Genomic DNA, 27,590 nt, shown 5'->3' with positions numbered 1-27,590 from the left:
TTGGTGCTGCACTCAGATGACCAAGACCTAATGGAGGTCTGGGACCATGGCGGCACACGCTACGACAGGTTGTCTAGAGACTCGTCCAGCTTAGCGCACATCAGTGCAGCCAGAGAGAAGAGCTTCGAGAGAGGGCTTGTGAGGGACACACTAGCAATTTGTTGTGCTAAGTGCCCTGTCCTCTGCTTCCACTGTGTACAAGAGAGAACAACATCATCTCTGGTTCTAGGAAGTAGTACAGATGCTCGAATGCTTTCTGGGAAAAGTCAATTCAGCCTTGAACTTTTGAACAAGTAAGAAATGCAGAAAGCAGATGGATTCATTATTACTAGACATCTCTCCTGGTCCTGATAAAATTGTTCTAGTGACTGCTAAACTTTATATTTCTCCACTGTTATGGAAATTATGCCAGTGTTACTTTCATGTCTCCAGGAACCTGTAATCTTATTTTAAACTCGCAATTTCAAATAAATGTTTTCTGTTGTAATATAGTTTAAAAGGTAAGTTACTCCTGTGATGCCAAGCATCATTACTCCAGTCTTGAGTTTCTCAAGATCCTTCAGAAATCATTCTAATATGATGATTTGCTGCTCAATAAACATTTATTATTATCAATGTTGAAAATGTCTGTGCTGTCTAATATTTTTGTGGGAACCATGCCTTTAAAAAAAATAAACTTTCAAAAGAACAGAGTTTATATAAAACATAAACTTTTGTAGCATTATAAATGTCTTTACTGTCACTTTTGCCAATTTATTGTGTCATTGCTAATTGATTTATTTTATCAATCACCCAGTCATCCAAATCATACTGACCCCAAACTATATTAGTGATTATTATTAAATATCACATTTGTTTTATTTGCAATATATTTGTTATTATAAATTCATGTTATTTCTATTATTATTGAATTAAATAATAATGGTAATAGAATTAATTGGTATTTTTGTATGAAGTTCATAAATGGTGTATTTTTTATTTGGTAAGATGTCATGTAATAAAGGCCATTGTTGTAAATATATTGTATATCATACATATGTTTGCATTATATATTATTACAAAGTAAATTTGTAATAATATAAAAAGTATTTTTTAAATAGGTCCATTTAAAATAAATGATTAAAAGGAACAAATTCTAATCAAATAAAAAAATGAATAAATTAAATTTAAAATGTATTTATTTATTATTTTTTTGCAAGTAGTCATGTCGATACATTTCCACTTCGTGCCAAGGTCCTGATAACCCTGTTGCTGGTTATTTTGGGATGATTTCAGCATGGTCTTTCAGTGCTGCATTCATACCATTTGCGAGTGATAGTCAAACATCTCACTGTCTAGATTAAAAATCTCACAGATTGGTTAAGAAAGCATGCGTGCGTCCTAAAGCGCCACTGCCAGGCTGCAGATGGAGGGTGAGGGTGGTAACAATTAACTACCCATATCAGTATCTATTTAGCCCTGCAGGATTACATCAGTACACACTGTCAAAGCAGTGACAGACACGCTAAAAAGGGGACAGCTGTGTTTCCACGCTGCAGGTGAGACAGGTGTGTGCCGTGTAGCTGCTAATTAGACTGCCTTTTCCTATTCAGTAATTCGGTGGAAGTAGCACAAGATCGATGGGCTAAAAGTGGCTCTTTGATCCTGGATAGAGGGATGCGGGGAGTCCTGAAATCAGCCTCAGGGGACCACACACAGCTTGAGGGACCCCATCAGCACCAGATTCTCATCTCCACCCTCTTGTAACGGCGTTAAGGAACAGCGCTCCACATGTCAGCGGGTTTATCTACTGCAAATGTGACTGTCTTTAGAAGTAGAAAGCTTGCAGAAGCGCTTCTCCTGCCTTGTTACTGGTGAAGCACTGTCTGATGAGGAGAAATGAGATGACAAAGGTGTTTTTTTTATTCAAAAATTCAGTATGAAGAAAAGAACAGCAAAACTAAAAGAACATTGATACAGAAGGCATTTACAACAGCAGTTTTTTGGTTTCGTGGAGAAATGAAAGATACAGAGACGACATGTTCGATGCTTACAGACACAAAGGTTGGGAACAACAGCTAAGGCACAGAGGTCCCCTCCGACTGAAGAGTTTAAATAAATTGTGCAACAGTTGCTCAACAAAACATTCCAGCACAGAGAACGGCAATCTGGCGTAAGATTCTCTGAAAGGCAAAAATGTTCATTAAGAGCCACACTCAAGACTTGTACAGCCCTTCACAAACCCTTCACGTGAAAATTTTGACGGTCTATACAGTGCCAATCAACACACCAAAACCTGACCCACTTAGACACTTCTTTTTAAAAACAAGGTTATTTACAACACTTTATGAACATCAGTCCAATACAAAAAAAAAAAAAAAACTTTACATTGTCATTCCTACCAAAATAGCTATAGTACAGAAGAGATGACAGAGATGTGGTAATAAATATCATTTCAATGTGAATGTCAGATTAGATATTTCTGTGAAGGTAATGTGAAAGAAAGAGGTATGTTGCTGTACTTGTGAGGTTAGATTCGCCCACTGCAGAGATCTTAAAACATTTATGAAGAAATGTTGTCTCCCCCCCCCCCATACAATGAAAGTCAATGGGGGCCAGTGCTATTTTGAAGCCTACTGACTTTAATTACATTTTTCAAAAAAATCTTCTTTTGTGTCCCACAGAAGATGGAACAACATGAGGGTGAGTAAATCATGACAGAATTTTCAGTGTTGGATGAACTATCCCTTTAAAGGTGAAGTGTGTAATTTGTATAGCAACAAGCAAATATTATTAGACGTATCTGACTTCATGAGGCGCTGCACAGGCCAATCAGCTTCTTGAAGTAGTGCATGCCAGTTAGAAAATATGTTCTTTGACTTATGCCATTAAGCACTATGAGAACAATTCATGAGCAGTGTTCACAGTCTGCGCAGCTTTGTTGATGACACAGCTGTTACAGAATGGGCTTAGATTCAGCAATGAGTGTTTATTCTTCAGACACCTTCAGTTGCTCAGAAATCTTTTTTCGTAACAGTAAAAACTCTTTATGTTATATTGTGGCATATTTATCAAAATAAAACTGTTTTTAATAGTATATGCTTATGTTGAACACAGGCTCTGTATTAAGCAGTACATATAAAGTATTGAATGAAAAATGTTTCTGTTTCTGCATGAAAATGACTGGAACGTCTATGTAATTGACTTCACTTCATCTGTAATAACGTACACAAACAGAGCAAGCAACATTACAGGAAGCAGAAAGTGTCTGACTTGACGTCTTTTTTAACTCATTCCCTGACGACAAGCGGCAAAACGGTTAAATCAAGCCGAAGTTGAACACATATCGTTTTAGGCCACGCTCCATCTCTCACCCTGCCCCAAACTAAAGCAAACAGAGCAGTTTTAGCAAAAACAGTGTTTGCACTCATTGGGAGGAATCTGCACACAGAACTGGAATAAGAGATTATTTGAACATGACACACTTCACCTTTAAGCGTAAAACGGTTCTTAACATTAACATTTAACTATCCAGTGGCTGAAACCTCACTTACAGCCAAGATCGTAAGTCAGAAGTCAATGAGATGTATGTGAATAGATAATTTCATATCGTTTCTCTTTTAAGAATATCAAATAATTTGCACTTTCACACGTACAGTACGGATGTAACACCACTTAGACAAGCATTAGACGCTCTATTGAAAAATTTAAATAACAATGCATTCCCATTTCGCACCCTGCTGGGAACATATGAATGACAAGAGTGCTTTATTGAAATTTTAAGGTCGCATCCTCCTTTGGATCACATGACAGCAATGACATTTCACTGTTTGCTCACCCCGGGCGGGACGCCACATCTCTGAGGACCAGATAACAATCAGATTGCATACAAAGTGATGTCTAGGCCAGGGTCACAGAGTCCCAGAGGAGACGTGCTCCTCAAATGAGAGAGTGCAACAAGCCACACTAGCCCAGTTTAAATATGGAGTCGTACATTTGCAATGTAGAAACATAAAAGGTTTGTAAAAATGGAGAAAATGTTGGTCCAATGCAAACTGTAGAGTCCAGCAAGCTTGCAATCTTCCTCACTAAAAATACATCTCAGTCAGATCTGAGAGGCCACCCTATCATTATTATGGATGTGAGTAATCCGGACGGCCCAATCTGGAAAATGTGACGTCCAAACGGCGTACGTGCAGAGAAGAGACTGAGCCCAGGAACTTTAGGAACCATGTTGAAATTGCATGGATGCTACCAACCAGTTTTTGTTCGTTTGAGCAATATATGGCGAAAGTACCAAACACTGGCTCGTATAAAAACACTAGAATAAAGAAAACGACAAGCAGCATGACTGGAATCTCAGTTCTTGAGGTCATTTAAGATCATTCATCCAGTTAGTTTCCCAATGAGCTCGACGTTTGTCAAGTGAACAGATGGACCTCAGGTGGAGGGGCAGGAAGGTCTTTTTACTAACGCCCGTACTAGTACCGCATCTTGTGTTTATAGTTGTAATATGTTTGGGATGATAGCCTTTGTAAATAAAGGCAGCTTGTTTACAAAAGGTATTGAATGAGCTGCAAAAACAGCATATAGACATTAGTCATTGACTAAAAAATATCTATTTCATTTATATAAACACATGAATAAATAGCCAACTTACAACCCAACTCAGCTACCCAGTACCTCTGTTCAGGGGAAAGGAAAAATTATAAACAATAAAAAGGCAAAGAAATTACATATTTTTCCGTGCTGCGCCAGCACAGCTGGCACCTTCCATTTCAAGTTTCGACAGTCTGAAGAGGAACGGCATACAAGCAGAACGACACTTCAGACCGTCTCACAAGATACTCGAGACTCTCTCGCTCACAGAATTGCAGCTCGGTATCGTGCAAGTTTTGACCTCTCCACAGAATCCTTTCCCTTTGGACCATAAAGCGAACTAATTGACTAAAACAACTTAATCCTGTATTGACGCCTGATTAGAAAAGTTAGTAAAACACAAAAACAAAATTGCTAGCTAAACAATTTTGCACTTCTGTTCATCAGTAAGATGTTTTTAAGACAATAATACTTGTATTAATCTAGGATGCATTAAATTGATTATAAGAGACAGTAAATACTTTTGTAATGTTATAAATTATTTATATTTTTAAAAAATGCATCAAGTTTAAAAAAATAAAAAATAAATTAAATAAAATAAAAAGCAGCACAGCTGTTTTCAACACTGATGGTAATAGGAAATGCATCTTGAGCACTAAATCAGCATATCAGAATGATTTCTGAAGGATCATGTGACACTGAAGACTGGAGGAATGATGCTGATAATTCAGCTTCACCATCAAAGGAATGAATGACATTTTAAAATATATTACAATAGAAAAAGTTATTTTAATTTGCAGTATTTCATACTATTACTGTTTTTACTGCATTGTTGATCAAATAAATGTATCCTTGGTGGGAATAAGAGACTTCTTTAAAAATATCACTGACATTAAACTTTTGAATGGTAGAATGCATCACCTATCACATTACATAACTAAAGCTAAAAATGCTCAAATAAAACCTTTCCTGTTCTGTTTTCCGTTAGCTTGCAAGCTCTCCAGCCTTCGCATATCTCTAGCCTATAAGCCTGTTAGTTTAGCATACCACTAAATATTTATCCTTCCAGATTAGCAACTGATCAATTATTTGTCCTTTTTTATTATTTGTAGCTACCCTCACTACAAAAGTATAACCAAAAAGGCCATTTTGATTATACAGAAGAGTGATACATTTTTGAACAGACTAACTAACTGCGACCTCTTTGCCTCCAAAGGTCATAGAATTCTGTGGAGGTTGGCATCTTGCACAACACTGGATCTCTTTTACTTGTCAAAAGCTCAGTTTTTATGAAAACCAGATGTTTTTCAACCAATAACTTATTAAAACTAAACAGGAGACTTTATTAGGGGAGTTTGAAGGCTTTAAATGCCTGTTTGACTGCATTTGATCCAATGAAAGCCTTATAAAAATGGAACTATTTTTCTAAAAACTAAAGAAACACACAATGTTGTGCTACAGACAGTTATATATGATCTCAAACATTGGTTTTAATAAGGTATAGGTCGAAAAACACTCCTTCTATCTATTCATTTATGTTAGGTGCAAGTGTGTTTGTTTTTAAATATAGAGGCTTACTATACAAACATACCTTTTGGTCTTACAACCAGTGTTAAGGTCCATTCTGTGCTTAAAATCCCAATCCCAGCATTCAGCTGTAACACCTACATTTAGGCATCACATGCTGCTTCCAGTTGACAAAGATTCAATCACAGTAATCAAAATAAATTAAATATAGAGAAGCCTGACAGCACTCACATCACTAGAGCACTCGGAGTTTGAGAGGGCACACATTTAAAAAATAAAATAAAATCATCAGAAACTTCCCAGCGTACACTTTCGAGGCCCTTTCTTGCGTTTGGGAGAGGGCCGTTTTGCTCATATTCACATGAGCGATGCTGGAAAATAAATAATAAAAACAAAATGGCCTAAGAAATGAAAAAAGGCGAGTCTTCAGGGCAGTGAATGCTGCTACCTGATTCGTCCGTTGGTTTTGGGTGGGCCCAGTTGGGACTTTGGGTCCGGGCTGAGAGAGCTCCACACCGTTTCCCTGCAAGTCTGCATGACCGGACAACCACTGGGGCCTGTTGAACACAAGTCCACAGCCGACCACACCTCGCCCACTAGACTGTCCACCCAGCGCTCCAGCTCGTTCCCTGTAAGCTCTGCGTTGTGTTCAGCCGCTTCGACCTGACCCAGGTGCACCGGGATGTTGAGGATGGGGTTCAGGCCGTGGAAGCTCTGCTCCATGTAGCTGTTCTTGGCCGGCCCGTTGTGCGTTCTCAAAGCATCCTCTGTGAGAGAGAGACGGAAAAAGAGGGTTTTTTTCCATGAGGATGCACGAGGACTTAATGCAAGCAAAGCAAAACTAGGATTATGACTGAATTCGCTGGAACATTTTTACACATGAAAAATAAAGAACAGTCCCACTGATTTCATTTAAAAAAAAAAAAAAAAAAAAAAAAGAGATGACTTTTTGCTTTTTCTTCAGCTATGGGAGTTATAAAACAATGTCATTCATGGATTTATATTTGCGCAATGAAATTTAAAGCTAATGTTTGTTAACTTAGGATAATGTATTTAAAATCCACATTAGCTTTATGTTTTGTTTGTGCTGAATTTGTGTGTTTAGCTGGTGGATGGAAGGCTATTGGTCATATGTCAACGAGATTATTATTTTTGTCTGGGTACAAATCTATATATGTAAACCAATGTTATATCAGAGTTATTTACACTGCTGTTCAAAGGTTTGGGATCAGCAAGGCTGTATTTATTTGATCAGAAAAAAATACAGAAAACCCCCCCCCAGCTATATTTTGAAATATTAATGCAATTTCTAATATTGGTTTCCTAACTGAATATACTCTAAAATATTTATGTTATTTAATAATTATGTTTTATGTTATTTTTATTAGATCTTCTTTTAAATATTTTGCAAAGATGCAATTAATTGATCAAAAGTGACAGTAAAGACATTTATGATGTTACAGAAGATTTCTAAGAAAATCTCCAGCCACAAGAAGCTTCATGCTGTAACTTAACTTTTACTAAGTTTTAATACATTAAGTCTCTTTTTGAGGGCATGAAAAAAAAGAGAGAAAAAAAAAACATGCAGATGGGATTTTACAAAATCTCTGTGAAAATGGCACAAAATATCTATACTTTGTTTTATTTTTAAACGCATCTAGACCACTAGTCTGCATCACATAATCTAACACCAGACGGCTAAAAACAGCTCATTTAACTGTTAGGACGGAGGTAAAGCTGTGAATTCCTCGGGCTCCTCACACTTCTCTCTCCAGCCGCCCTTCACAGATCACCCTCTGTGTCTCTTCCTGACCCCCCTCTCCAGGTTGGCCCACCTCCTTTCCAGAACATGCCATATTACACTCACAGGAAGTGCATGGATAGGATGGCGTCGTTGCTTACAGCGTGCCGCCCGACCTGGGCCGCATAAACACACTCCATAAACTTTTATTAGCTGTGGGTGCAGATGCACGGCGAGCAAAAGAACTCGGGTCCTGCCGTAGACATTAATCATACAACAGTCTGGTAAATCACGTGTGTTTATCACCCGCCCATTCCCACACCGAACCGCAATCACAAGCTCTTCCTCATTAGGAGCGTTTTGAGGACAGATCCGCTGATGACCGCACACCACTCTTATTTCGAAATGTCCCTAATGGGCTAGAGATAGCAATCGCAGCCCCTGCACTGTAATGTTTTGGAGTTTATTCCAATGAAAGGTGACCCGGCATGGTGTATTACTCATTCGTGACTGTGAGCCGGGGCTATATATAGGCAAGCAAGCGGCCCAGGCACAGAGCTAGACGTGAAGGCAGAAAGTGCCTTTGAAAGCAGGGGGGGTGGATGACCTGAAAGGTTGAAGCAGTTTAATATACAGTGTACCATAGTGTCAGACTATGGTCTTCAAAAAAAAAGCACCCGAAATGCAAGAGTATTAGTCATTACATCTGGAGGAAGGAGCATTTCTCATTCTGCTTTAAATATACGAGCCTGGAACAGCACATAAATCAAAGCTTCAAACGCGGAGCATTTTCTCCAGTGATATTCTATGCTACGATGGCCAGTTTAGTTGTTTGTTGTGGAAGTGATGTTTGTTAACTTGGACTGGAGAAGGTATTTTAACATCCACATTAGCTTTCAGTTTTGTTGGTAGGCCGTGTATGTCGTGCTGGCACAGGTGGATTGGAGGTTATCTATTTTTGGAAAAATATTTTTAATCCAGTGTTTATATACTATTATAGTTTAATTTATTACATATGTTAGATTTTGAATTAGCTATTTATTTTCATTTTAGTTATTTTATGTCATTTATATTATTTATATATTTTTTTATTTTTCTGTTTGGATTTAATTTAAATTTTATTTTAGTATCAGTAAATAATATTAGTCACCGAGGGAAACTTTCTAATTTAAATCTTCGGTCTCACTTTATTTTAAGGTCCAATTCTCGCTATTAACAAACCATTAACTACGACTTTTGCCTCAAACTCTTAATTTGCTGCTTATTAATATTTAGTAAGGTAGTTGATAAGTTTAGGTATTGGGTAGGATTAGAGATGTAGAATATGATCATGCAGAATATGGGCTTTATAAGTACTAATAAACAGCCAAAATGTTAATAATAAGCGTGCTAATAAGCAACTACTCTATACAAAAGTGTTACAAAATCTTTTTTTACATTCTGTCTACATTTTTCATCAAATATTTATGTCATTATATTTCAGCTTTATTTCATATGACAAAAACTATTTTTAATACATCCTTTTAAATTAAATAGTTTAATAGTTAATTTTAAATTAAATTAAACGGTTATAATATTAAATAGTTAATTTTAGTTAATTTAATAACAATAAGAACACTATTGTAAAGAGTAGCGTTAAGAAGTTTAATTAATTTTTAGGGAATTTTTTTGTTCATACAGTATGGTTTGTTTCAAAAAATAGGTTGTTTACATACAGTGTATTCTTGTCTTCCTTTTTTTGATGAAAAATGTTTTTAAATACATCTTTATTAGTGATTTCTTACACTGAAGATTCTCACACTTTGGAATCAGATAAACCGAAAAGAAAAAAAAGAAAAAGAACAATTAGTTTGTGAATCTTTGTGATCTTCAGTATGTAGTGCAACTCTCACCTTGGCGTATAGGCAGGTGTTTGTGGTGGGTCATGGGAGTGATGAGAAAGCGCGTCTCCGCCACAGGGCTCCAGTGGTGCAGCACGCGTACGGTCCACATGCCGGGCCGCAGGGGCAGGTTCAGCGGTGGCCTGTAGTGAGTGAACTCAGCACTGGCGTCGATCAGGATGTCGTAGGTGGCAGCGATGACATTGGTGGGGTCAATCCACACCACAGTCACAGTCACATTTGACCCTTTCCCCCATTTCTGCATTCCCACAGGCTCGTCCATGGGTCCCATCAGATTCCCATAGTTCCGGAATATCCTTTCCTTAGCATCCCAGTCTGTTCCAATCTGATGTTTGAGAGAAAATATCCCAAAACAGATATTTAATGTGAAAGTCAAGAGCAATCTTTTAGCCTAATAAACCTTCCCAGCCCCGTGATTAAGGTTCAAGTACCCCTTTATTGACACAAAACAATGTTCCCATTTGCTCTGGATATCATTTAACATGAAAATTAATTATATTTAAGTCACTTTTAAATCATTGATAAAACAATTCACATATAAATCACAAACACATAGAATACTGTTCAAAAGTTTGGGATCAGTGAAATGTTTTAATATTTTTAAAAGAAGTCTCTTAAGCTCTTAAGGCATTTATTTAATGAAAAATACATTAAACCAGTAATATTGCATAATAGTACTACAATGTAATGTTACTACATTGTTAATGTTACTACAATGCTGTTTTATTTGAATATATTTTAATATGTGATTTATCAGAAATCATTCTAATATGCTGATTTGCCACTCAAAAAATATTTATTATTATTGTGCTGCCTAATATTTTTGTAGAAACGTGATACTTTGATGGGTCACACTTTATATTAGGTGGCATTAACTACTATGTACTTACATCAAAAAATAAGTACAATGTATTATTATTGTATTGTACTGCAAAACACTTTTGCTGCTATTGAGGTGGGATATGGGTGAGGTTAGGGACAGGTTTGGTGGTGTGGGTGGGTTAAGGTGTAAGGGATGAGTCAACAGTGTAATTATAAATTTAATTTCAGAAATTAATTACAGATGTAATTACATATAGGTATTTTTAAAAATATAAGTACAATGTGAAAACATGTATGTACACAATAAGTGCATTGTATCAAATGATTAATTTAAATGTAAGTACATAGTAGTTAACGCCACCTAATATAAAGTGGGACCCTTTGATGAATATAAAACTTAAAAGAACACAAATTTATTTGAAATAGAAATCTTTTTTAACACTGTACATTATAATTTACTTAAAAAAGGAAACGAAAAATCATTAAACTCAACATAATCTGAAAATAATTGTTATGCTATTATATAAATATATTAATATTTATTTTATTGTTTCATTACATTTCTCATAATATTATATAGTTTTAACACAGTTTTCAACACGTTTGCATAGGTTTAAGTAACATCTCTTCAAGCACCCCCTGGAACCTGCCAGAGTACCCCTTGGGTTAACATACAACCCCAGCTGGGAATCACTGAACTAAAGAAAACTTGGAGAGGCAGAAACAGTAAAAGTGAGGCAGGAAGAGAACACAGTCCTGGGGGCTCTGAGACAGAGTGTGCCACTCTTGATGCAGAGATGTGTCAGTTCACTCCAGATACTGCCCAGGCCCTCATTGCTATGGAAGCTGTACAAACTTTCTGTATCCTTAAAATTCAGTCCCTGAGCTCTGTACATATCGGTGGCTCCCTAAGAGAGGCACATACAGCCAAATGAATTGCACAAGATCCCATCGAAAGTAAACAGATGGCACCAATTGGGACAGCCAGTACCAGCAGAGATGAGCATAATTGCATCAACCGATCAGCAGTGCCCAGTGTAATGTTTCTCCCACTGTGAGGTAATTTGACTTGTGGGATGGGGGGTGCTGGTGGCTTGGAGCCGTATAACGTTAGCTTCCTCTGGCCACTCTTAGAAACAACAGAAATTTCTACCGAGGACGTGACAGACAGCGGGAGTCTCTTACGGTTGACCTGTCCCATATTCCTCCTCGGCCGTGCCCTCACCTCAGTAAAACACAGCAAATCAATTTGATCATTCTAAGGGGAAGATGCCTGAGACCCAGCTGGACTTGGTTTAAGCACTTTACAGCTCTACTGTCTTGTCTATGGGTGTCCCCCAAGGACGGATGCTGGGAAATGACATCCAGGCAGGCTTCAAAATTAACTTTTTGCCACACAGATGAATTAGGAACATGTACTAGTCATACATTTTTATATATATAAAATACATGATATACACTACCATTCAAAAGTTTGGGGTCTTTAAGATTTTTGTCATGTTTTTGAAGAAGTCTCTTCTTCTCATAAAGCCTGAATCTACTTAATCAAAAATACAGTAATATTGTGAAATATCATTACAATGTATAATAACTGTTTGCTATTTTATTATACTTTAAAATGTAATTTATTCCTGTGATGGCAAAAATAAAATTTAAGCAGCCTTTACTCGAGTCTTCAAATGAAAAATATACATCTGAGAAATTGCATGCATCACAAAACAAAGATTTTTATATTTCTTTTTATTACTCAGATTATTATTATTATTAACACATTAAACATTAAATATTTTAATTTAAAATAGAGAAAAGTGATGGTTCACCTTTAATTTGAATTGTTTGTCAGTTTTATCAGCAGAGGAAGTGTATAATTATAATAAACATTTTTTTTTTTTTTTAACTAGTTAGAGATGTTCATATGCAGTTTAAAGTCATCTATCCACATCTATCTCCTGTGTCTGAAACCAAACATGTACCCTTGGCTTCCAACAGATAAACTGAGGGCAGTTCAGCGTGAAGTCATTATTTTATCCCCATACTCGTGGCAGACAAATCACTGATTACGCCAAAGGGCAAGATGACAGGTATGGCGCTGCCTGACAGCTAAATCAATGAAGAACGCCTGAATTATTGGTTGTTTAACGGAGTATGTCAAGCACAATGTGCAGCAGTGTAAGATTGCCAATAATATTCGGAGGTCAATTTTCTCAGCAATGCATACATTCTGAGGGTACCGCGGGGGCGATTCAGCACCTATAGACTGCCAAGACATTTTTACTGCAGTGAGCCGGAACAAAATACGCATTGTCTTAAAACTTTTATTTATGAAACACTGCATGATGGGATGACAGTTTCTGTTCATGAATAAAAATGACCAACAGAAAACACATAAATGTGCTACCCATCATCCGTGAACTATTGGCATAGACGAAAACATTTCCTCTACAGCGTGTGCGTTGTTATAAAGTGAGCTTACTAACCTCTGCAAACTGCAGTCTGTTGAAGGTATTGGGTGGATTAGTGAACTTGAAGAACTGTCTGGGCATGACCCAGGTCTCCAGGGTTTCCAGTTTGCTGGTTGCCAGGTTGGTGGCATGATGCCTGACCAGGTATCCCTGGAATTCATCAGACAGGAAGTAGATGTGGACAGACACAGGATGTCCCATGGCAAAATACCTAAAGACACAAAAGAAGTCATTTAACCCTCATTTAACAAATTCACAACACTAGCATTTAGGGTCCAAAATGAACTTTCAGCCACATTTGCCAAAGGGGCCTTCATTGGGGATTTACATTTTTTTTTTTTTTCTTACTGGTCATGTTATTAATTTATATGAGCATTTAGAATTTTTTCTGAAAATATATATTTTTGATGGCTTAACTTGAGGAATGTTCCACATTAGATATTTCCACATAGATCAGTTTACATTTTTCCTTGTATACACTACTTTTCATTAGCTCGAGGTCTTTTGAAAGAAAGTAATACTTTTAATCTTTAAGAATGCATTCAATTAATCAAAGTTAGAGTAAAAGGATGGTCCAAAAGAAAAAAAAGTTTCCCTTCCTAAAATAAACACTATTTTCACAAAAATATTAAGCAGTGCAACCATTTTCAACATTGTTCACAATGAGAATGTTTCATAAGCACCAAAGCAGCATATTATAATGATTTCTGAAAAATCATGTGACACTGAAGACTGAAGTACTGGCTGCAATTTTTTAAAAACTGTAATAATATTTCACAATATGACTGTTTTTACTGTATTTTTGATCAAATAAATGCTGTGGTGAGCATAAGAGACTTAAACGTTTAAAAATGTTTTGAATGGTTGTGTATATAAATATATATTTTTTTATAAAATGCTAGACCGTTTGCACTGTAAAAACAAATACAGGACTTCCTTAAGACCAGTTATTCGACCAGTAACTGTCAAAGTTTCTTCTGGCTTTGATAACAAGCTCTTCACTTGGAAAAAAAAGCTGAAAAAACTTCTGAGCAACAAAAACCAATCATTTTGTATTCTGAGTCAAGTTTATTTTCTCTAGACGTGGGGTTGTAGAGAGGTGAGTGAAGCGCTGGGCTGAGAGACACTGAGACAGACAGACAGAAGGAGGAGCAGCAGGAGCTGATAGAGACGCAGGCGGCCATGCGGAGCGGACGGCTGCTCTCACGGCGATCTCCACCCTGAGCTCCGTCGCCGCACTCTCATCAGTATTCCAGCACAGGCTGGAGGTGCTCCATCCCAGCACCGCTCGCCTGACAAGCAGAACAGCAAATATTTACACCGGTGCGGCCGCCCCCGCCTCCTCCCCGTCCTCTGTCACCGCAGGAGGTGGGCAGCACGCAGGGACTAACAGAGCAGCTATTGAAGCGGCCCACCTCAGCCTCTCACCGCTGATGTCACAGAGGGCTGCGAAAAACAGAGCGCTGCCTCACTCGTGGACCCCGAGCGCCACCACCCAACCCCCACCGGCCAGCAACAACCGCCTCCTTGTGTTGACGAGTCCCTCTGCAGGGTCCAAATACTGTGGCTCACTTGTCTGAACGCAGCGGCGCTCTCCTCGCACAGAACCAGCAGCGACGCCAGGCATTACTGCACTGATAAACACAAACACAGCAGCCAGACTGACAAACTCTCTGTCCGTCCGTCTCTCTCTCTCTCAGTAATGACAGATGTTTGGACAGCTGAGGAACTTTAGATCTGCTGCGAGTGAGATCAAACAAAGCTGCGCTTCCCTCGGCAGACAGCACAAATGAGTGTGCACTTCTTCAGCTTTCAGAATAGCCAGAGTGCCAATATACACAAAAGATAATTACTATGAAAAACCCACACTAACAAAAACATGGACACACACAAATGTTAGAGGAACAATTCATTTGAAAATGATGAAGTTTTAAACGATATAATTTATTTAGAGCGGTGATTGGTGGGATGTCAATCAGAAAGGATATTCGCAGAATCATTACACAACTGAAATTCATTCAAGTCAAAAGTAATCTGAAATATTTCTTAATGGAGAAATACAAATAATGGAGTACGACCGTAATAAAATCAACTAATTAAATTATTGCTAAAACAAAATGGACAGTAAATTAAACTAAATTCAAAACATATTAAAACACAGCGGGCTGAAAATGTATGAAACGAAATACCAATGATTTAATATATTTATTTAAATATAAATCAAAAGTAGGGTGTAGTACTGACACTTTTGATTAAATGAGAAGAAATCACTTTTAAAAATGATCGAAAATGTACTTTTCTATAGTATTTCACATATTTTTTTCTTGACAACGTTAAAAGATTCCTTGTAATTTTGGTGCAAATTCATCTGTCACTTGTTAGAAGCTAGCCAAATGAGATGTCATCTTGAAATCCTTGAAAATCACGAATAAACCGACTGAAGGTAAAACAAGTGAAACAGGTTCTCTTGCAATGAGGATTAAAAAACAGTTTGTGTTGACTATAATGTGGAATTATGAATTTCGATTGCAGAGCATGAAACCATCTTAATTCAATTACCATCAACCAGTTTAAGTCGTCTCGTGATTTTCAGTGTAAAATCTGGGTCCTGAAGCAAACCCACTGATTTTCAGAAAGGTGCAAGCTGCTCTCTTCCATACAACAAAAGCCAATGGCAAACCACAAGCAGGTCAAAACGATAGACTTGGAGTTTAGCTCCAACCCTAATCAAACACACCTGTGCAAGCTCAAAGTCTTTAGGATCCCAAGAAAATCACAGGTAGGTGAGTTTGATCAAGATTTGAGCTAAACTCTGCAGGGCATTGGCCCTCCTTGAGGAACACTGATCCAAACACAAACAGCACTTCAATGAATCGTACAATATACTGCGTACTGACCTGCAGCTGTTGTCACTGGTGTCACCCTGTAACGAGTTGGCAGTCCGTGCCAGACCCAATCGGGCGAAGGCATGATAGTAAGTGAGATGTGCGTCAGACAGGCTGTGAATACCATCCGCTTCATCAAAAACATTCTCCCAGTAGGTCTTGAGACCTGGCGCGCCCTGGGGCACACTCCCGAACAGGAAGGCATCCAGCTGATTCACTATCTCTTGATTTACACTGGCTTCAAACTTCCTTGCGAAGAATGTGGGCCTGGTGGTTTGCTGATGGAGACAAAGACAGAGAGAGAAAAAAATTGAGAGCGTGAGTGTGAAGACAAAGAGACGCTGATAGACAAGACAACCTGCTGAGACTGTGAGAAGCAGGAAGAGAAAGAGAGGTAGTGACAGAGCGAAGAGACGGAAAACCGAAAAGCGTGGCACACCATCCAGTGTGGTGTGCTAGAAAGGGGGAAAAGCTAAAAGAATCAGAAACGGAAATTCTCCAGAGATAATTGAAGGCAAAAAAAAATAAAAATCAAAGTGGCATATGTCTGGCATGAATCGGTGGTGTTGCTTTTTATTCACATCCACCTCGCCTCCCCGCAGACTAACATGTGTAACAGATAAGAAGAAGGACGACATCTGTGAAGAACCAAAAATATCAAAAATCTGCATGCTTGAAATAGTTTTCAGGCAACATCAGACCCCTGACAGACATCTTTCAGGAGAACGTCCTAGAAGATGGAAAAATCAAAACACGAGTCACGAAGGAACAAAAATTCCCAACAATTAAGATTCTGTCATCATTTACACATCCTCGTGGCTTTACAACCCCACATGGCTTTCTTTATTCCGTGCAACACCAAAGAAAAAGCTCAGAAAAACTAGAGCAGTATGATTTGTAAGCAAATCATTTAAACCGTTAATAGACCTTAGCCAGGGTAGCACCATAAGGAAAACAATACTGTGAGGGATAGAAATGCAGTGCGTTTAATAGATTGTACTGTTATTTAACAACATATTCAGCTGACAAAACATCTTTCCGAGAAAAAAAAAAAACTCCATAAAACAATACTGAAAGTTGTGAGTTATGCGATCTAGAACTTTATGTTTTAAAAACTGTTGTTAAATTCAATATAGCACTAAAGTCTACTGTGAGTGTGAACTACATTCAAATGATTCATTGGAAAGATCTGATTCAAAAGACTGATTCATAAACAAATCATTCAGACGGTTAAACTGGACTGATGTATTTATTTGAATATTGCTCATGGAATAGATATCGCAGCTCGTGATTCTTTTTATTATTATTATTGCACTGAAAAAAAGTGACCAGTACAATTGTTTAAAATATTTCCTTTCACGAGTTTTCATTTAATCAACTATTTTTTTTCTTTTTAAAGTCAAAAGATGTGAGAGAAAGAGAAAGCATAAAAAAAATATAATAAAGTGATTCGGAGAGGCATGTCGAGAAAGCTCTTTTATATGGGTTGGGCCTTTATAGGGTGAGGGGTGAGAAATGCTTGGATAAAAACTGAACTGCCATGACACATTTCAAGCCTCCCTTCCTCTCCCATTGTCTGTTTTCTTCAGAGCTGTCTGTGAGAAAGGAGGTATTGTCACAGAATAATAACTCAATACTCACTATGGGCATGCCTTCAGTGATAATGACCCACTAAACGCTCGCAGACCCTTCCCCCAGCACAGGCCTGAACGAGTTAACCGCAGGCTCCGTGAAAGGACTCCATTATGTAGAGCAGTTGTGGCTGTAAACATTTAGCGATGCTCGAAATATGCCGATGATGGTTCTGGGTTTCCAGCTCTTATTTAAAACAGGAAACGCTAGTTATAGATCAAACTGGGCCAAAATAACTTAAAAAAAAAAAATTGTACTTTAATTCAAATATATGAACATCAAGATCCACCATTGTGGATAAATGGAAAAATAAACGTGGTTTAATCATCTGGTTGGTTTTGAAAAAAGCAACAAGTGGCAAATCCGCCTGATGTGGCACACGGTGATGATGTCATGGTTTGGCACACAAGCTCGCAGTTGGGAGTTTATGAGGAAACGGCCTGCCGAACATGGTTTAATGTGAGACCATACCGCAAGCAACACGACATGGAGAAAAACAGGCAGAGAAAGAAAATGCAAAGTTGCAGTTCGGAATGGAAAAAATACAGCACAGCCAGCTATGTGAAAATCACCAGGCTGGGAATGACAACTTTAAAACTCATTTCGAGCTCCGTTTACAGTAGAGAGAGTGAGTCACCGGGGTCGGGCATGACCACGTTAGGATCGACTCTGTACTGGAGGCTAATGAGAGACTTCCAGACCAAAGGTAGGGGGGGAGAGAGAAGCGAATCGGCTGCTGCGGTCAAGCTCCACAGCCTCATTCCACTATATTAGACTCGCTACCAGAATCCTTTTGATGAGAGACCGCCTCGCGATTGATCCTTCATCGTCCTTTTCTGCCGGCCAGAGTTAATTACTGATCCCCTGTGTAGGCACGAGTTAGAAAGGCTTTCCTTTAGTTGAGTCTCATTGGATTTCTAATCACGATTGAAATCGCTACTGACTGGAGAGCTTGTCTCACGCTATTAGGTGTTTGTTTAAGGTAAATTAAAGGCCTATTGTGCTTATTCAGACTAAACAGGACGCGGCGTAGGTCTCCTTCGGGCGTGAGGTCAGCGCTGTCATGGAAAAGGCTTTAAAAGTGTTTAACTAATAATCGAGTTCATCGAACTGTTCCTGTTGGCTCCGGATGAGGGCTGAGAGCATCGTGGGAAAGGTACGAGACGCTCACCTGGAAACGGGGAAGGTCGGAGGGCTTGAAGTCGTTCGGCGAGCAGCCGCACCAGTCCACGATGTGCTTGTATTGACACTTGCAGCCCAGCTTTCGATTCCAGTTAGTGATGCGGAGGTTGTTGTCCACCATGCTCTCGCAGTGCGGACTGTTCTCCAGAACCGTGTGGAAGAACGACTGCGAAGACAGAGAGAGAATCGGGGAGGAGGGGGAGGGGGATGATAAATAGGAAGGGACGGTGAGAGGTGAAGAGAAAGAGAAGAAAATAGATGACTAAGAGGTTGAAACAGAATAATGACATCTGATAAAATGAAGATGGATGTCTAACAGAATGGCCCTGTCAGGAGGTCTAGTGTGTTAAATGTCTACATCAGTAAAAAAGGGCCAATTGCCTTCTCAAGCCACAATATCCAATATCTCAGCGGTGAATAACTAGCCCTAGACAGAGCGAAGAATCCAATTTCGCCGCGGCACAGCAAAAAGCCCTTCATTAAAACTAACACATTGACACAGTCATTTCAAATGAGCAAACACGCAATGCAAATGAGCAAATAAAACTATGCAAATTCATCTTGCTTTTTGGAAATTTACTCAATTTATCATCGTAAACTTCAAACTCATGAATAAGTGAGAAATATTAATGAAACGCCAATCTAGTGAATTAATGTAGCAGAATCCTTGGAATATTGTGCAATGCAAAGCCATTGTCTCGATCATTATTATTGTCTTGTTTTTGAAGGAAAAAACATCTAAATATCCTTAAAACAAGACGCATATAATTCACAATGAAAATTGTGCAAGATATTTGTTTTCAGAGTATATATATTATTATGAATATAAGAATAATATAGTTTTTCTTACCCCATTTTTTTTTACTCGTTTTAAACTTAAACTCCACTCACAAATTCATTTAGATTTATTCAAAATAAGAAAAAAAAAGCAATAATAAATGTAATGCAAAATATATTCTCTATATAGTGAATTTCCATTGTTTTAAAGGGATAGTTCACCCAAAAATGAAAATTTTGTCATTAATTACTCACCCTCATGTCGTTCCAAACCCATAAGACCTTCGTTCATCTTCAGAACACAAATTAAGATATTTTTGATGAAATCCGAGAGCTCTCCGACCCTCCATTGACAGCAACACAACTGACACATTCAAGGCTCATAAACGTAGTAAGGACTAGGGGTGGGCAATACAGCCTCAAAATTATATCACAATATTTCAAGAATATTTGCGATAATGATATTTCTGACAATATACAAATAAATATGGAACAACGTTTTATTGGTGATTGCAGCTGGCAGGCAGCAGCATTTATTAGTGCAAACACAATGAAGGGCAATTTCCATCCTTTTCCAATGAGCTACTGTCATTGATGACAGACTAACTAATTTGAAGTGTAAATCTGTCATAAGGTGGCAGAAGCAGCATTATAGTGCAATTGTAGTGACCAGTGTTGGGCAAGCTACTTTAAAAAAGTAATTAGTTATAGTTACTTCTCACAAATAGTAACTGAGTTAGTAACTGATTTACATTATAAAATTAACCAATTACCAGGGAAAGTAACTATTGCATTACTTAAAAAAAAAAAAAAAAGTTCAAATGTGTCAAATACCTTGGATGCCTCCAATATTAAATGTTAAATGAATGAAATGGACACTACATGGAATAAATTATTATTTTTAAACATCGTACACTAATACAAAACAACAATTTAAAAATACTTATTTAACTCTGAACATTTTTTAACATTCAAGCAGACATTATACCAATAAAGCACAATTTAACTTAAGTTAGTAAAATAATATTTTGTGGCCATTGTTGAGACCCCCTTCTTGAATCAGGCTTGCAAATAAATGCAGTCTTGCTGAACAGAAGGGAATTCTTTTAAAACATTAGAAAATATTACAGATCCCAATTTGAACATTATAACGTTATAATAAATGTATTAATAGAGCTGTTGTAATTATTATCATTATTATTGTCTTTTTAATTTTATTTAACAGAACAACAGTAATATTACAATACTAACATTTATGAATGTTGATGGAGCTTTTATTTTGACAGAAACCCGCAGGAAGTCCTCAGTGCTTTTTTTTGTTGACAGCAGCAGATTTATAAATTATTCTCATTACTAATTTGGGAAGATGAACGTATCACATTGTCACATGGCTTGTAAAAATTCATAGAAGTGTTACTGAGCAACTAACGAGTAACAGTTTCAGTGCAGATTTCCCTCGCGGTTTGTACTTTGAACCCTGGCTAACGAGACAGCGGTGCGAGCTCCTGCAGCGCTGTTTGAATGCAATTCATACATGTGTTACAAGACATAACGTTCTGCAGTGTATTTAATTGTTTAAGGCCATTTTGCAATTTTAATCATCATACAGAAACCAGCAACAACCACCCCTTCCTCGTCTCATCGGAGACATGAGATGCAGTACTAAACGGTCTCTCGCTGTCGGTGCTTGTAATGATTTTTGCATCTTTCTCAGACAGTTTTAAGACTTCCACACTGCCGTCATGTTTGCTGCATTAGTGCGTGCCTCTATTTGATCATGTCATTGTTCGGTACAATTTATTCAGTCTTTTTGCTTATTCGGCTGAACACCGAAAAAGCTCTTTTTTTTTTTGCTATTTTCGGCCGAATAATTATTCGGCTGCCGAACATTCGGTACATGCCTAGTAAATATGTAATCAAGTCGCTATATCATTGACACTTTTTTTATCATGTAAAAATTTATACCGGTATTGTCGTGGACGGTATGATATGGCACACCCCTAGTAAGGACATCATTAAAATAGTCTGTGGTTCAACCTTCATTTTATGAAGCTACGAGAATATTTTTTGTGTGCAAAGAAAACAATAAAAAACGACTTAATTCAACAATATGGTGTCACAGTCCACTGATGTCACATGGACTATTATATCGATGTCTTTACTACCTTTCTAGACCTTGAATGTGCCAGTTGCGTTGCCGTCTATGCAGGGCCAGAAAGCTCTCGGATTTCATCAGAAATATCTTAACTTGTGTTCAGAAGATGAACGAAGGTGAGTAATTATTGAAAGAATTAAAATTTTTGGGTGAACTATCCTTCAAGAATGTTTAGATATTTTTTTTTTTTTAAAAACACATTTTTACTTCTTTGACATTCATTTTACATAATTTTGGTGTCTCACCTCCGCAGGTAAGAGTGTGTATGCGTAGAAACGTTTCATGTTGGTCACAAGGTCATCTTGAGAGTTGATGACGTACTCCACGAACATTCGGTTGAGCAGAAACCAGTCAGAGCCTCCATCCACAGATATGCCTTCTGGAATTTTCCTGTCTCCAAGTCGCCACATATGGGTGTCACACTCGAAGAAAAGCCGGTCCAAACCTTGTTTTCTGATGAATCTGTTGGCGATAATCAACAATGCAAATTACAAATTTATTTTTGTCGGTTATAAAAGGCACCCTTCTGTGCGACTGGCACGCGTTTGAGTGTCTTGGGCACCATAAGCCATCAGCGTGATCACACGTCAGCACTCACCGAGCGTTATCTCTCCCGTGGGACTTGATGAAATTCATATCTCTGTATTTGGACAGGAAGGCCACCAGCTGATCATTGGTCCTGAGGAGACATTGAAAAAATGTTGGAAGGGAAACCAGAAAACAAGTGAAAGAGAGAAAGAGTAACAGAGAGTTTGCTAATCAGGCTAATGAGCCACAGTGTAAATGAGCGCGGAGCACGAGGGATTCTGGGTGAGTCCAAGCTCACATACAGAGCCAGATTCTGCCCCTGATGCCAGCTGCCCGGTTTCATTGCCTGTCGCAATGCATTGCCTGAACGTCTGTAGTCATTTTTCCCCATACACACTCCTCTCACATTCGTTTTTTTTCACTGCAGGCTTCTGCTACAGAGGAAAGAACTTCACACTGAAGATAAAAAGAATAATAAAATCTTTATTTATCGCAATACCAGGGAAAGTGGAATTTGAGAAATGGCTTGCTCAAAGGAACAGCAGTCATGGCTAACATTTCTGGGGATCAAACCAGCAACTTTCTGGTTACTAGCCTTGACTGTGAACAAGACCCGCTAGAAAGTATGCAAATTACTGTTAGATAATAATTGTGAACATTCTTAAAATGAAAGTCAACGAGAGACTATGTTACAGGTGCCGTTCCATTATATTTCACTTTTAAATTCTTATTATAACCTCATAATTGAAAAGCTTACAAATTTTAACCCATGTGCTGTGGTGAAAATCCTTTACCTAAGTTGGTGTTCCCAGTCAAAAATGGCCACCTTTAAAAATGACTTAAGTCTGCCATTATGCTTTATGATCACAAAATCTTGGATTAAATCTTTTTGTCAACTTGTTTTATTTCAATTAGCACTGGTTTTATATTTCTTTTTGGAACTGGTTGTGAAAAATGGTGTTTTTTTTTTTTGGGGATAATTTTGGCAATGTTCACCCCACAAATGTGGTGCATAAGCTCAGATCATAAGGCCATCCGTTCCAAAAAACAAATACAAAACTTTTGCTAATTGAAAGAAAACAAGTTGTTTGATTCCAATTTTTGGTAATAATATAGCAAAACAAGAAATTTGCAAGCGATTTTTTGAAGGCTGGTCATTTTTGACCAGGAACACCACAAGTGTAACAAGGTCAGGAAAAAAAATTAAAAATAGAAATTGTTATATCTTGTAAAAATAAGTGAAGAAGAAAACGGTCCCCTATTTTGAAGGTAGCAAATGTTTGTTTGCAACCAAACAGTTATAAATAGCTGAGGTGAATTTGTTGATGTTTGCATGTGATTTTAGCTCCATAGTAAACGCTCTGTCATCCCGTCATCACTTGTACGATGTCGTCTAAATATCTACAGCCGCACACGTCAATCACACACTTACTTCATCTCACACGTCTCTTAAGTTTCAGTCGCTTAAGGCGCTATATTATCCTGTTTGTTATACAGCTACGTTAAACGTTTAACTGCTGTGGTAAAAAGATCAACACATACAAATGCACTCTGACCTACAGTGTGTCTTCCTGTTTGCCAAAGATCAGCACGGGAAACCCAGTGTGGCATTTGAAATGAAACCCTGCTCCAGTTCTCAGTGCATGTACAGCTGCCAGTCACTCCCTGCGCTGGCTAAACTCAGACCTCAGGCTATTAGAGTGCTGTATTCTGTAACCGAGCTACCAGCGAGATTTGAAATCTGACTGCAGTGCCGTCAAAACTGTGCAATAATAATGAGCAACAGTCCTAGGGGGAGGGAGCAGGGGAAAGAGAGAGACGGAGGGGATGTGTATGCTTCATTTTTGAGGTCTCTTCATGGTGTGCAAATTTTCTCTAGGCATGGAATACTTGGATGACCTGCTACAATTGCACAGAATGCAACCACGAGGACACCATACTGTATACCATAATGCAATGTGCCCAACTGGATCTCGATAGTGATGAATAAACTGGAAGTAAATTATATCCGTTTTGTACCACTTTTGACTGTGAAAAGTGTGGAAGGAGTACCAAAAAAAAAAAAAAGTATTTATTTTCAATAACATGCAACATAGTGAGGTCATGTGCCAACAATGTAGCATAATACAATATGAAATATTTATTGCATACTGCATAGGCAAAAAATAATATAAAAATAATAAAATCGCATATAAGTATGCAAATAAATGCAAGATGACAAATCATAATACAGAAAACAAATTACAGGAAATGAAAGCCAATGGGAGTCTTAAATGTTTAAGTGACGCACCATTAAATTTTACTTTTAAATTCTCATTAACCTTACTTACATTTGTATTCGTTTTCAATAACTGAATTTGAAATGGTTCTTACTATTTTTCAGATAGTAACCTGAATATAGTATATATAATAAATACAGTATATACTGCATAGTACTTAGTAAGCTAGTATTTTATTCCGAAACGGTCTGTAGAGCTGCTCCATTCCAGAAGAGGGCATCATGGAGCCCATGTGACCACATGGGAAGAAGAGAACAACAGAGTCCAGACTCATTGTTTTCTCCTTTTCTCTCTTCATGAAAAGGCCATAAATACAGCTGCGCTGACTTAAAAACATGGCTGGAGAAAAAGAGCAAGATGGTGCGGATAAATGGAAGAAAAGAGCCTGGCGCTCCCAACAAAGCCACTGTGTAACAGAGCCCTCCGCCCCTGGCGTCCAGGCTCGCCTATAGAGCAGAGAGCTTTTTGTCAGCCCCTTTCACAGGCATCCATGCAGAAGGATGGACATCAGGAGGGAATTAGAGGGGAAAATAAGCAGCTAAGTCACTAGACACAGGTACCGCATGTCCCTCGGCACCGCAGTCACGTTTTGCGGACAAAGCGTTCTGCAAAAGGGCTGTGCACAGGTCTTTAGGAAGGCCAAGACTGAAGACGTCCCTCCAGGACCTCTAACACATGCTGTCATACGCAATTAGCCAGTAATGGGAGCAGCCCGCTATGAAGTTGAGCGAGGACCGCAGTGTCACTAAAGTCAATGTTCTGCAAACATGCTGAAGTCAGGCGTGCAGTTGAACACTGTCTGCGGCTTCGTCCCTCTGTCTCTCTCTGTCTGTCTCTCACCTCACTTCCTGTCTCACACTCACTTCCTCCGTCAAAGACCATTGGTGGCAAGAGTGGGAAAAACATTCAGTGTCAGGAAGATACCCCTTCAATTTTTCTAGCCAAATTTAGATTAGGTCTAACGGAGTCCAAACTTGACCTATCAGTCCGTGCTCACTTCTGTCCAATCAGAGGAGATCTTTCACCTACAGCACTGGAGTGCAACAGTCAGGCTCCAAGAGTAAAAATTCCATTGATTTTCTCCATAGGGGAACTGATGATAACTTATAAACCTTTACAGAGAGATGTACGGTGAGCTACAAGGTTGTTAATCGACGGTTAATCGATGCTTTTGTTGAAGGCATCAGCCTCCATTATTTCAACTTCTTTTTTAAACAACTGTATTCAACAGCAGAATACCCTGGTAAAAATCTACATTACCCATGATTATGCCAAGAAATCTCCACCAATCAGAGATTATATAACTACACAAAAAGTACACTTTAGAAACTAATGCCTAAACTATGCCAAAAGAGCTTTTTAGTGCCAGGCCACTCCCATGATGCACTGTGAATTATTTAAAGTCAGTTTCCTTACACTCTCAAACTACTTGCATGTATAATATGCATATTTTGCAATACACATAAAATATACAGTCATGGCCAAAAATATCGGCACCCTTGGTAAATACGATCAAAGAAGGCTGTGAAAATTAATCTGCATTGTTAATCATTTTGATCTTTTATTTAAAATAATCACAAAAATCTAATCTTTCATTGGATAATAAGAATTTAAAATGGGGGGAAATATCATTATGAAATAAATGTTTTTCTCTAATACACATTGGCCACAATTAACGGCACCCTTTTATTAAATACTTTTTGAAACCTCCATTTGCCAATTTAACAGCTCTAAATTTTCTCCTATAATGCCTGATGAGGTTAGAAAACACCTGACAAGAGATCAGAGACCATTCCTTCATCCAGAATCACTCCAGACCCTTTAGATTCCCAGCTCCATGTTGGTGCTTCTTCTCTTCAGTTCACCACTCATTTTCTACAGGGTTCAGGTCAGAGGACTGGAATGGCCAGCAGAAGCTTGGTTTTGTGCTCCGTGATGTTGTTTTTGAGGTTTGTGTTTGGATTATTGTATGGGTAGAAGATCCAAACATGGCCCATTATAAGATTTCTAACAGAGTCAGTCACTTATTGATTTTTTATCTGTTGGTATTTGATATAATCCATGATGCCATGTGTCTAAACAAGATGTCCAGGACCTCCAGCAGAAATATAGGCCCACAACATCAAAAATACAGCAGTATATTTCATTGTACACATGGGGTACTTTTTATCCCTGTGTTCACCAAACCCATCTTGAGTGTTTGCTGCTAAAAAGCTCATTTTTTAGTTTCATCTGACCATAGAAGCCAGTCCCATTTGAAGTTCCAGTCGTGTCTGATAACTGAATATGCTGGAGTTTGTTTTTGGATGAGCGAGGAGAATTTTTCTTGAAACCCTCCCAAACAACATTGACAATTTTTTTTTAAAGGTTTTCTGACCCCGAGACTCAGCTATTTTCTGCAATTCTCCAGCTGTGGTCCTTGGAGAGTCTTTAGCCACTCAAACTCTCCTTCTCACCGTGCATTAGGACGATATAGACACACATCCTCTTCCAGGCAGTTTCGTAACATTTTATGTTGATTGGAAATTCTTAATTATTACCCTGACGGTGGAAATGGGAATTTTCACTGCTCTAGCTCTTTTCTTAAAGCCACTTCACTAATTTGTGAAGCTCAGTTATCTTTTTCTGCACATCGGAAATATATTCTTTGTTTTCCCTCCTATTTATATTTCTGTGAAGCAGGAAGCCATGGCTGAATCATTTCATGTTCATTATCACCCTGAAGTGCTTAAAATTGTGAATATGAATGGGAATATACTTCAGAGATATTTTACTCATAATAATTTCTAGGGGTGGCAATAATTGTGTCCAATGTGTATTAGAGAAAAACATTTATTTCATAATGATATTTCCCCCCCATTTTAAATTCTTATTATCCAATGAAAGGTTAGATTTTTGTGAATTTTTTAAAGTCGGCATGAAACGGACGTTGCGACTGTCTTTTCTTCTCTACTGTGACGTATATCCGAGTGAAACGGCATCTGAAATGAGAGGGCGGGACTTGATTTCGTCCTTCGGAAATTGATTGGATCGATGGAAGTAGGGGCGTTACTAACAAAAGGGAGGCAGATCTGAAATGCCAGTTTGCAGGTAGTGGTAGGGGATTTCTCGCCACTGGATT

At 38.2% G+C, this 27,590-nt stretch overlaps 1 protein-coding gene across 1 annotated transcript in view; it reads right to left on the bottom strand.

Moving 5' to 3' along the window:
• Positions 1 to 1,879: 1,879 nt before the first annotated feature.
• xylt1 (xylosyltransferase I) overlaps positions 1,880 to 27,590 on the bottom strand; it is a 67,464-nt gene continuing 41,753 nt past the window's right edge. The window contains exons 5-11 of the mRNA XM_058770331.1: positions 22,261 to 22,341; positions 21,908 to 22,124; positions 18,720 to 18,896; positions 15,929 to 16,194; positions 13,047 to 13,242; positions 9,739 to 10,072; positions 1,880 to 6,872 (exon numbers count right to left, since the gene is read on the bottom strand). Coding sequence (XP_058626314.1) covers positions 6,550 to 6,872; positions 9,739 to 10,072; positions 13,047 to 13,242; positions 15,929 to 16,194; positions 18,720 to 18,896; positions 21,908 to 22,124; positions 22,261 to 22,341 — 1,594 coding nt within the window. The 3' untranslated portion in view covers positions 1,880 to 6,549. The remainder of the gene's footprint in view (positions 6,873 to 9,738; positions 10,073 to 13,046; positions 13,243 to 15,928; positions 16,195 to 18,719; positions 18,897 to 21,907; positions 22,125 to 22,260; positions 22,342 to 27,590) is intronic.

Source organism: Onychostoma macrolepis, chromosome 03, assembly GCF_012432095.1.
Source record: "Onychostoma macrolepis isolate SWU-2019 chromosome 03, ASM1243209v1, whole genome shotgun sequence".
Classification (NCBI taxonomy): Eukaryota; Metazoa; Chordata; class Actinopteri; order Cypriniformes; family Cyprinidae; genus Onychostoma; species Onychostoma macrolepis.
The sequence above is the reverse complement of the archived record's forward strand: the minus strand, read 5'-3'. Positions and strand labels throughout refer to the sequence as shown.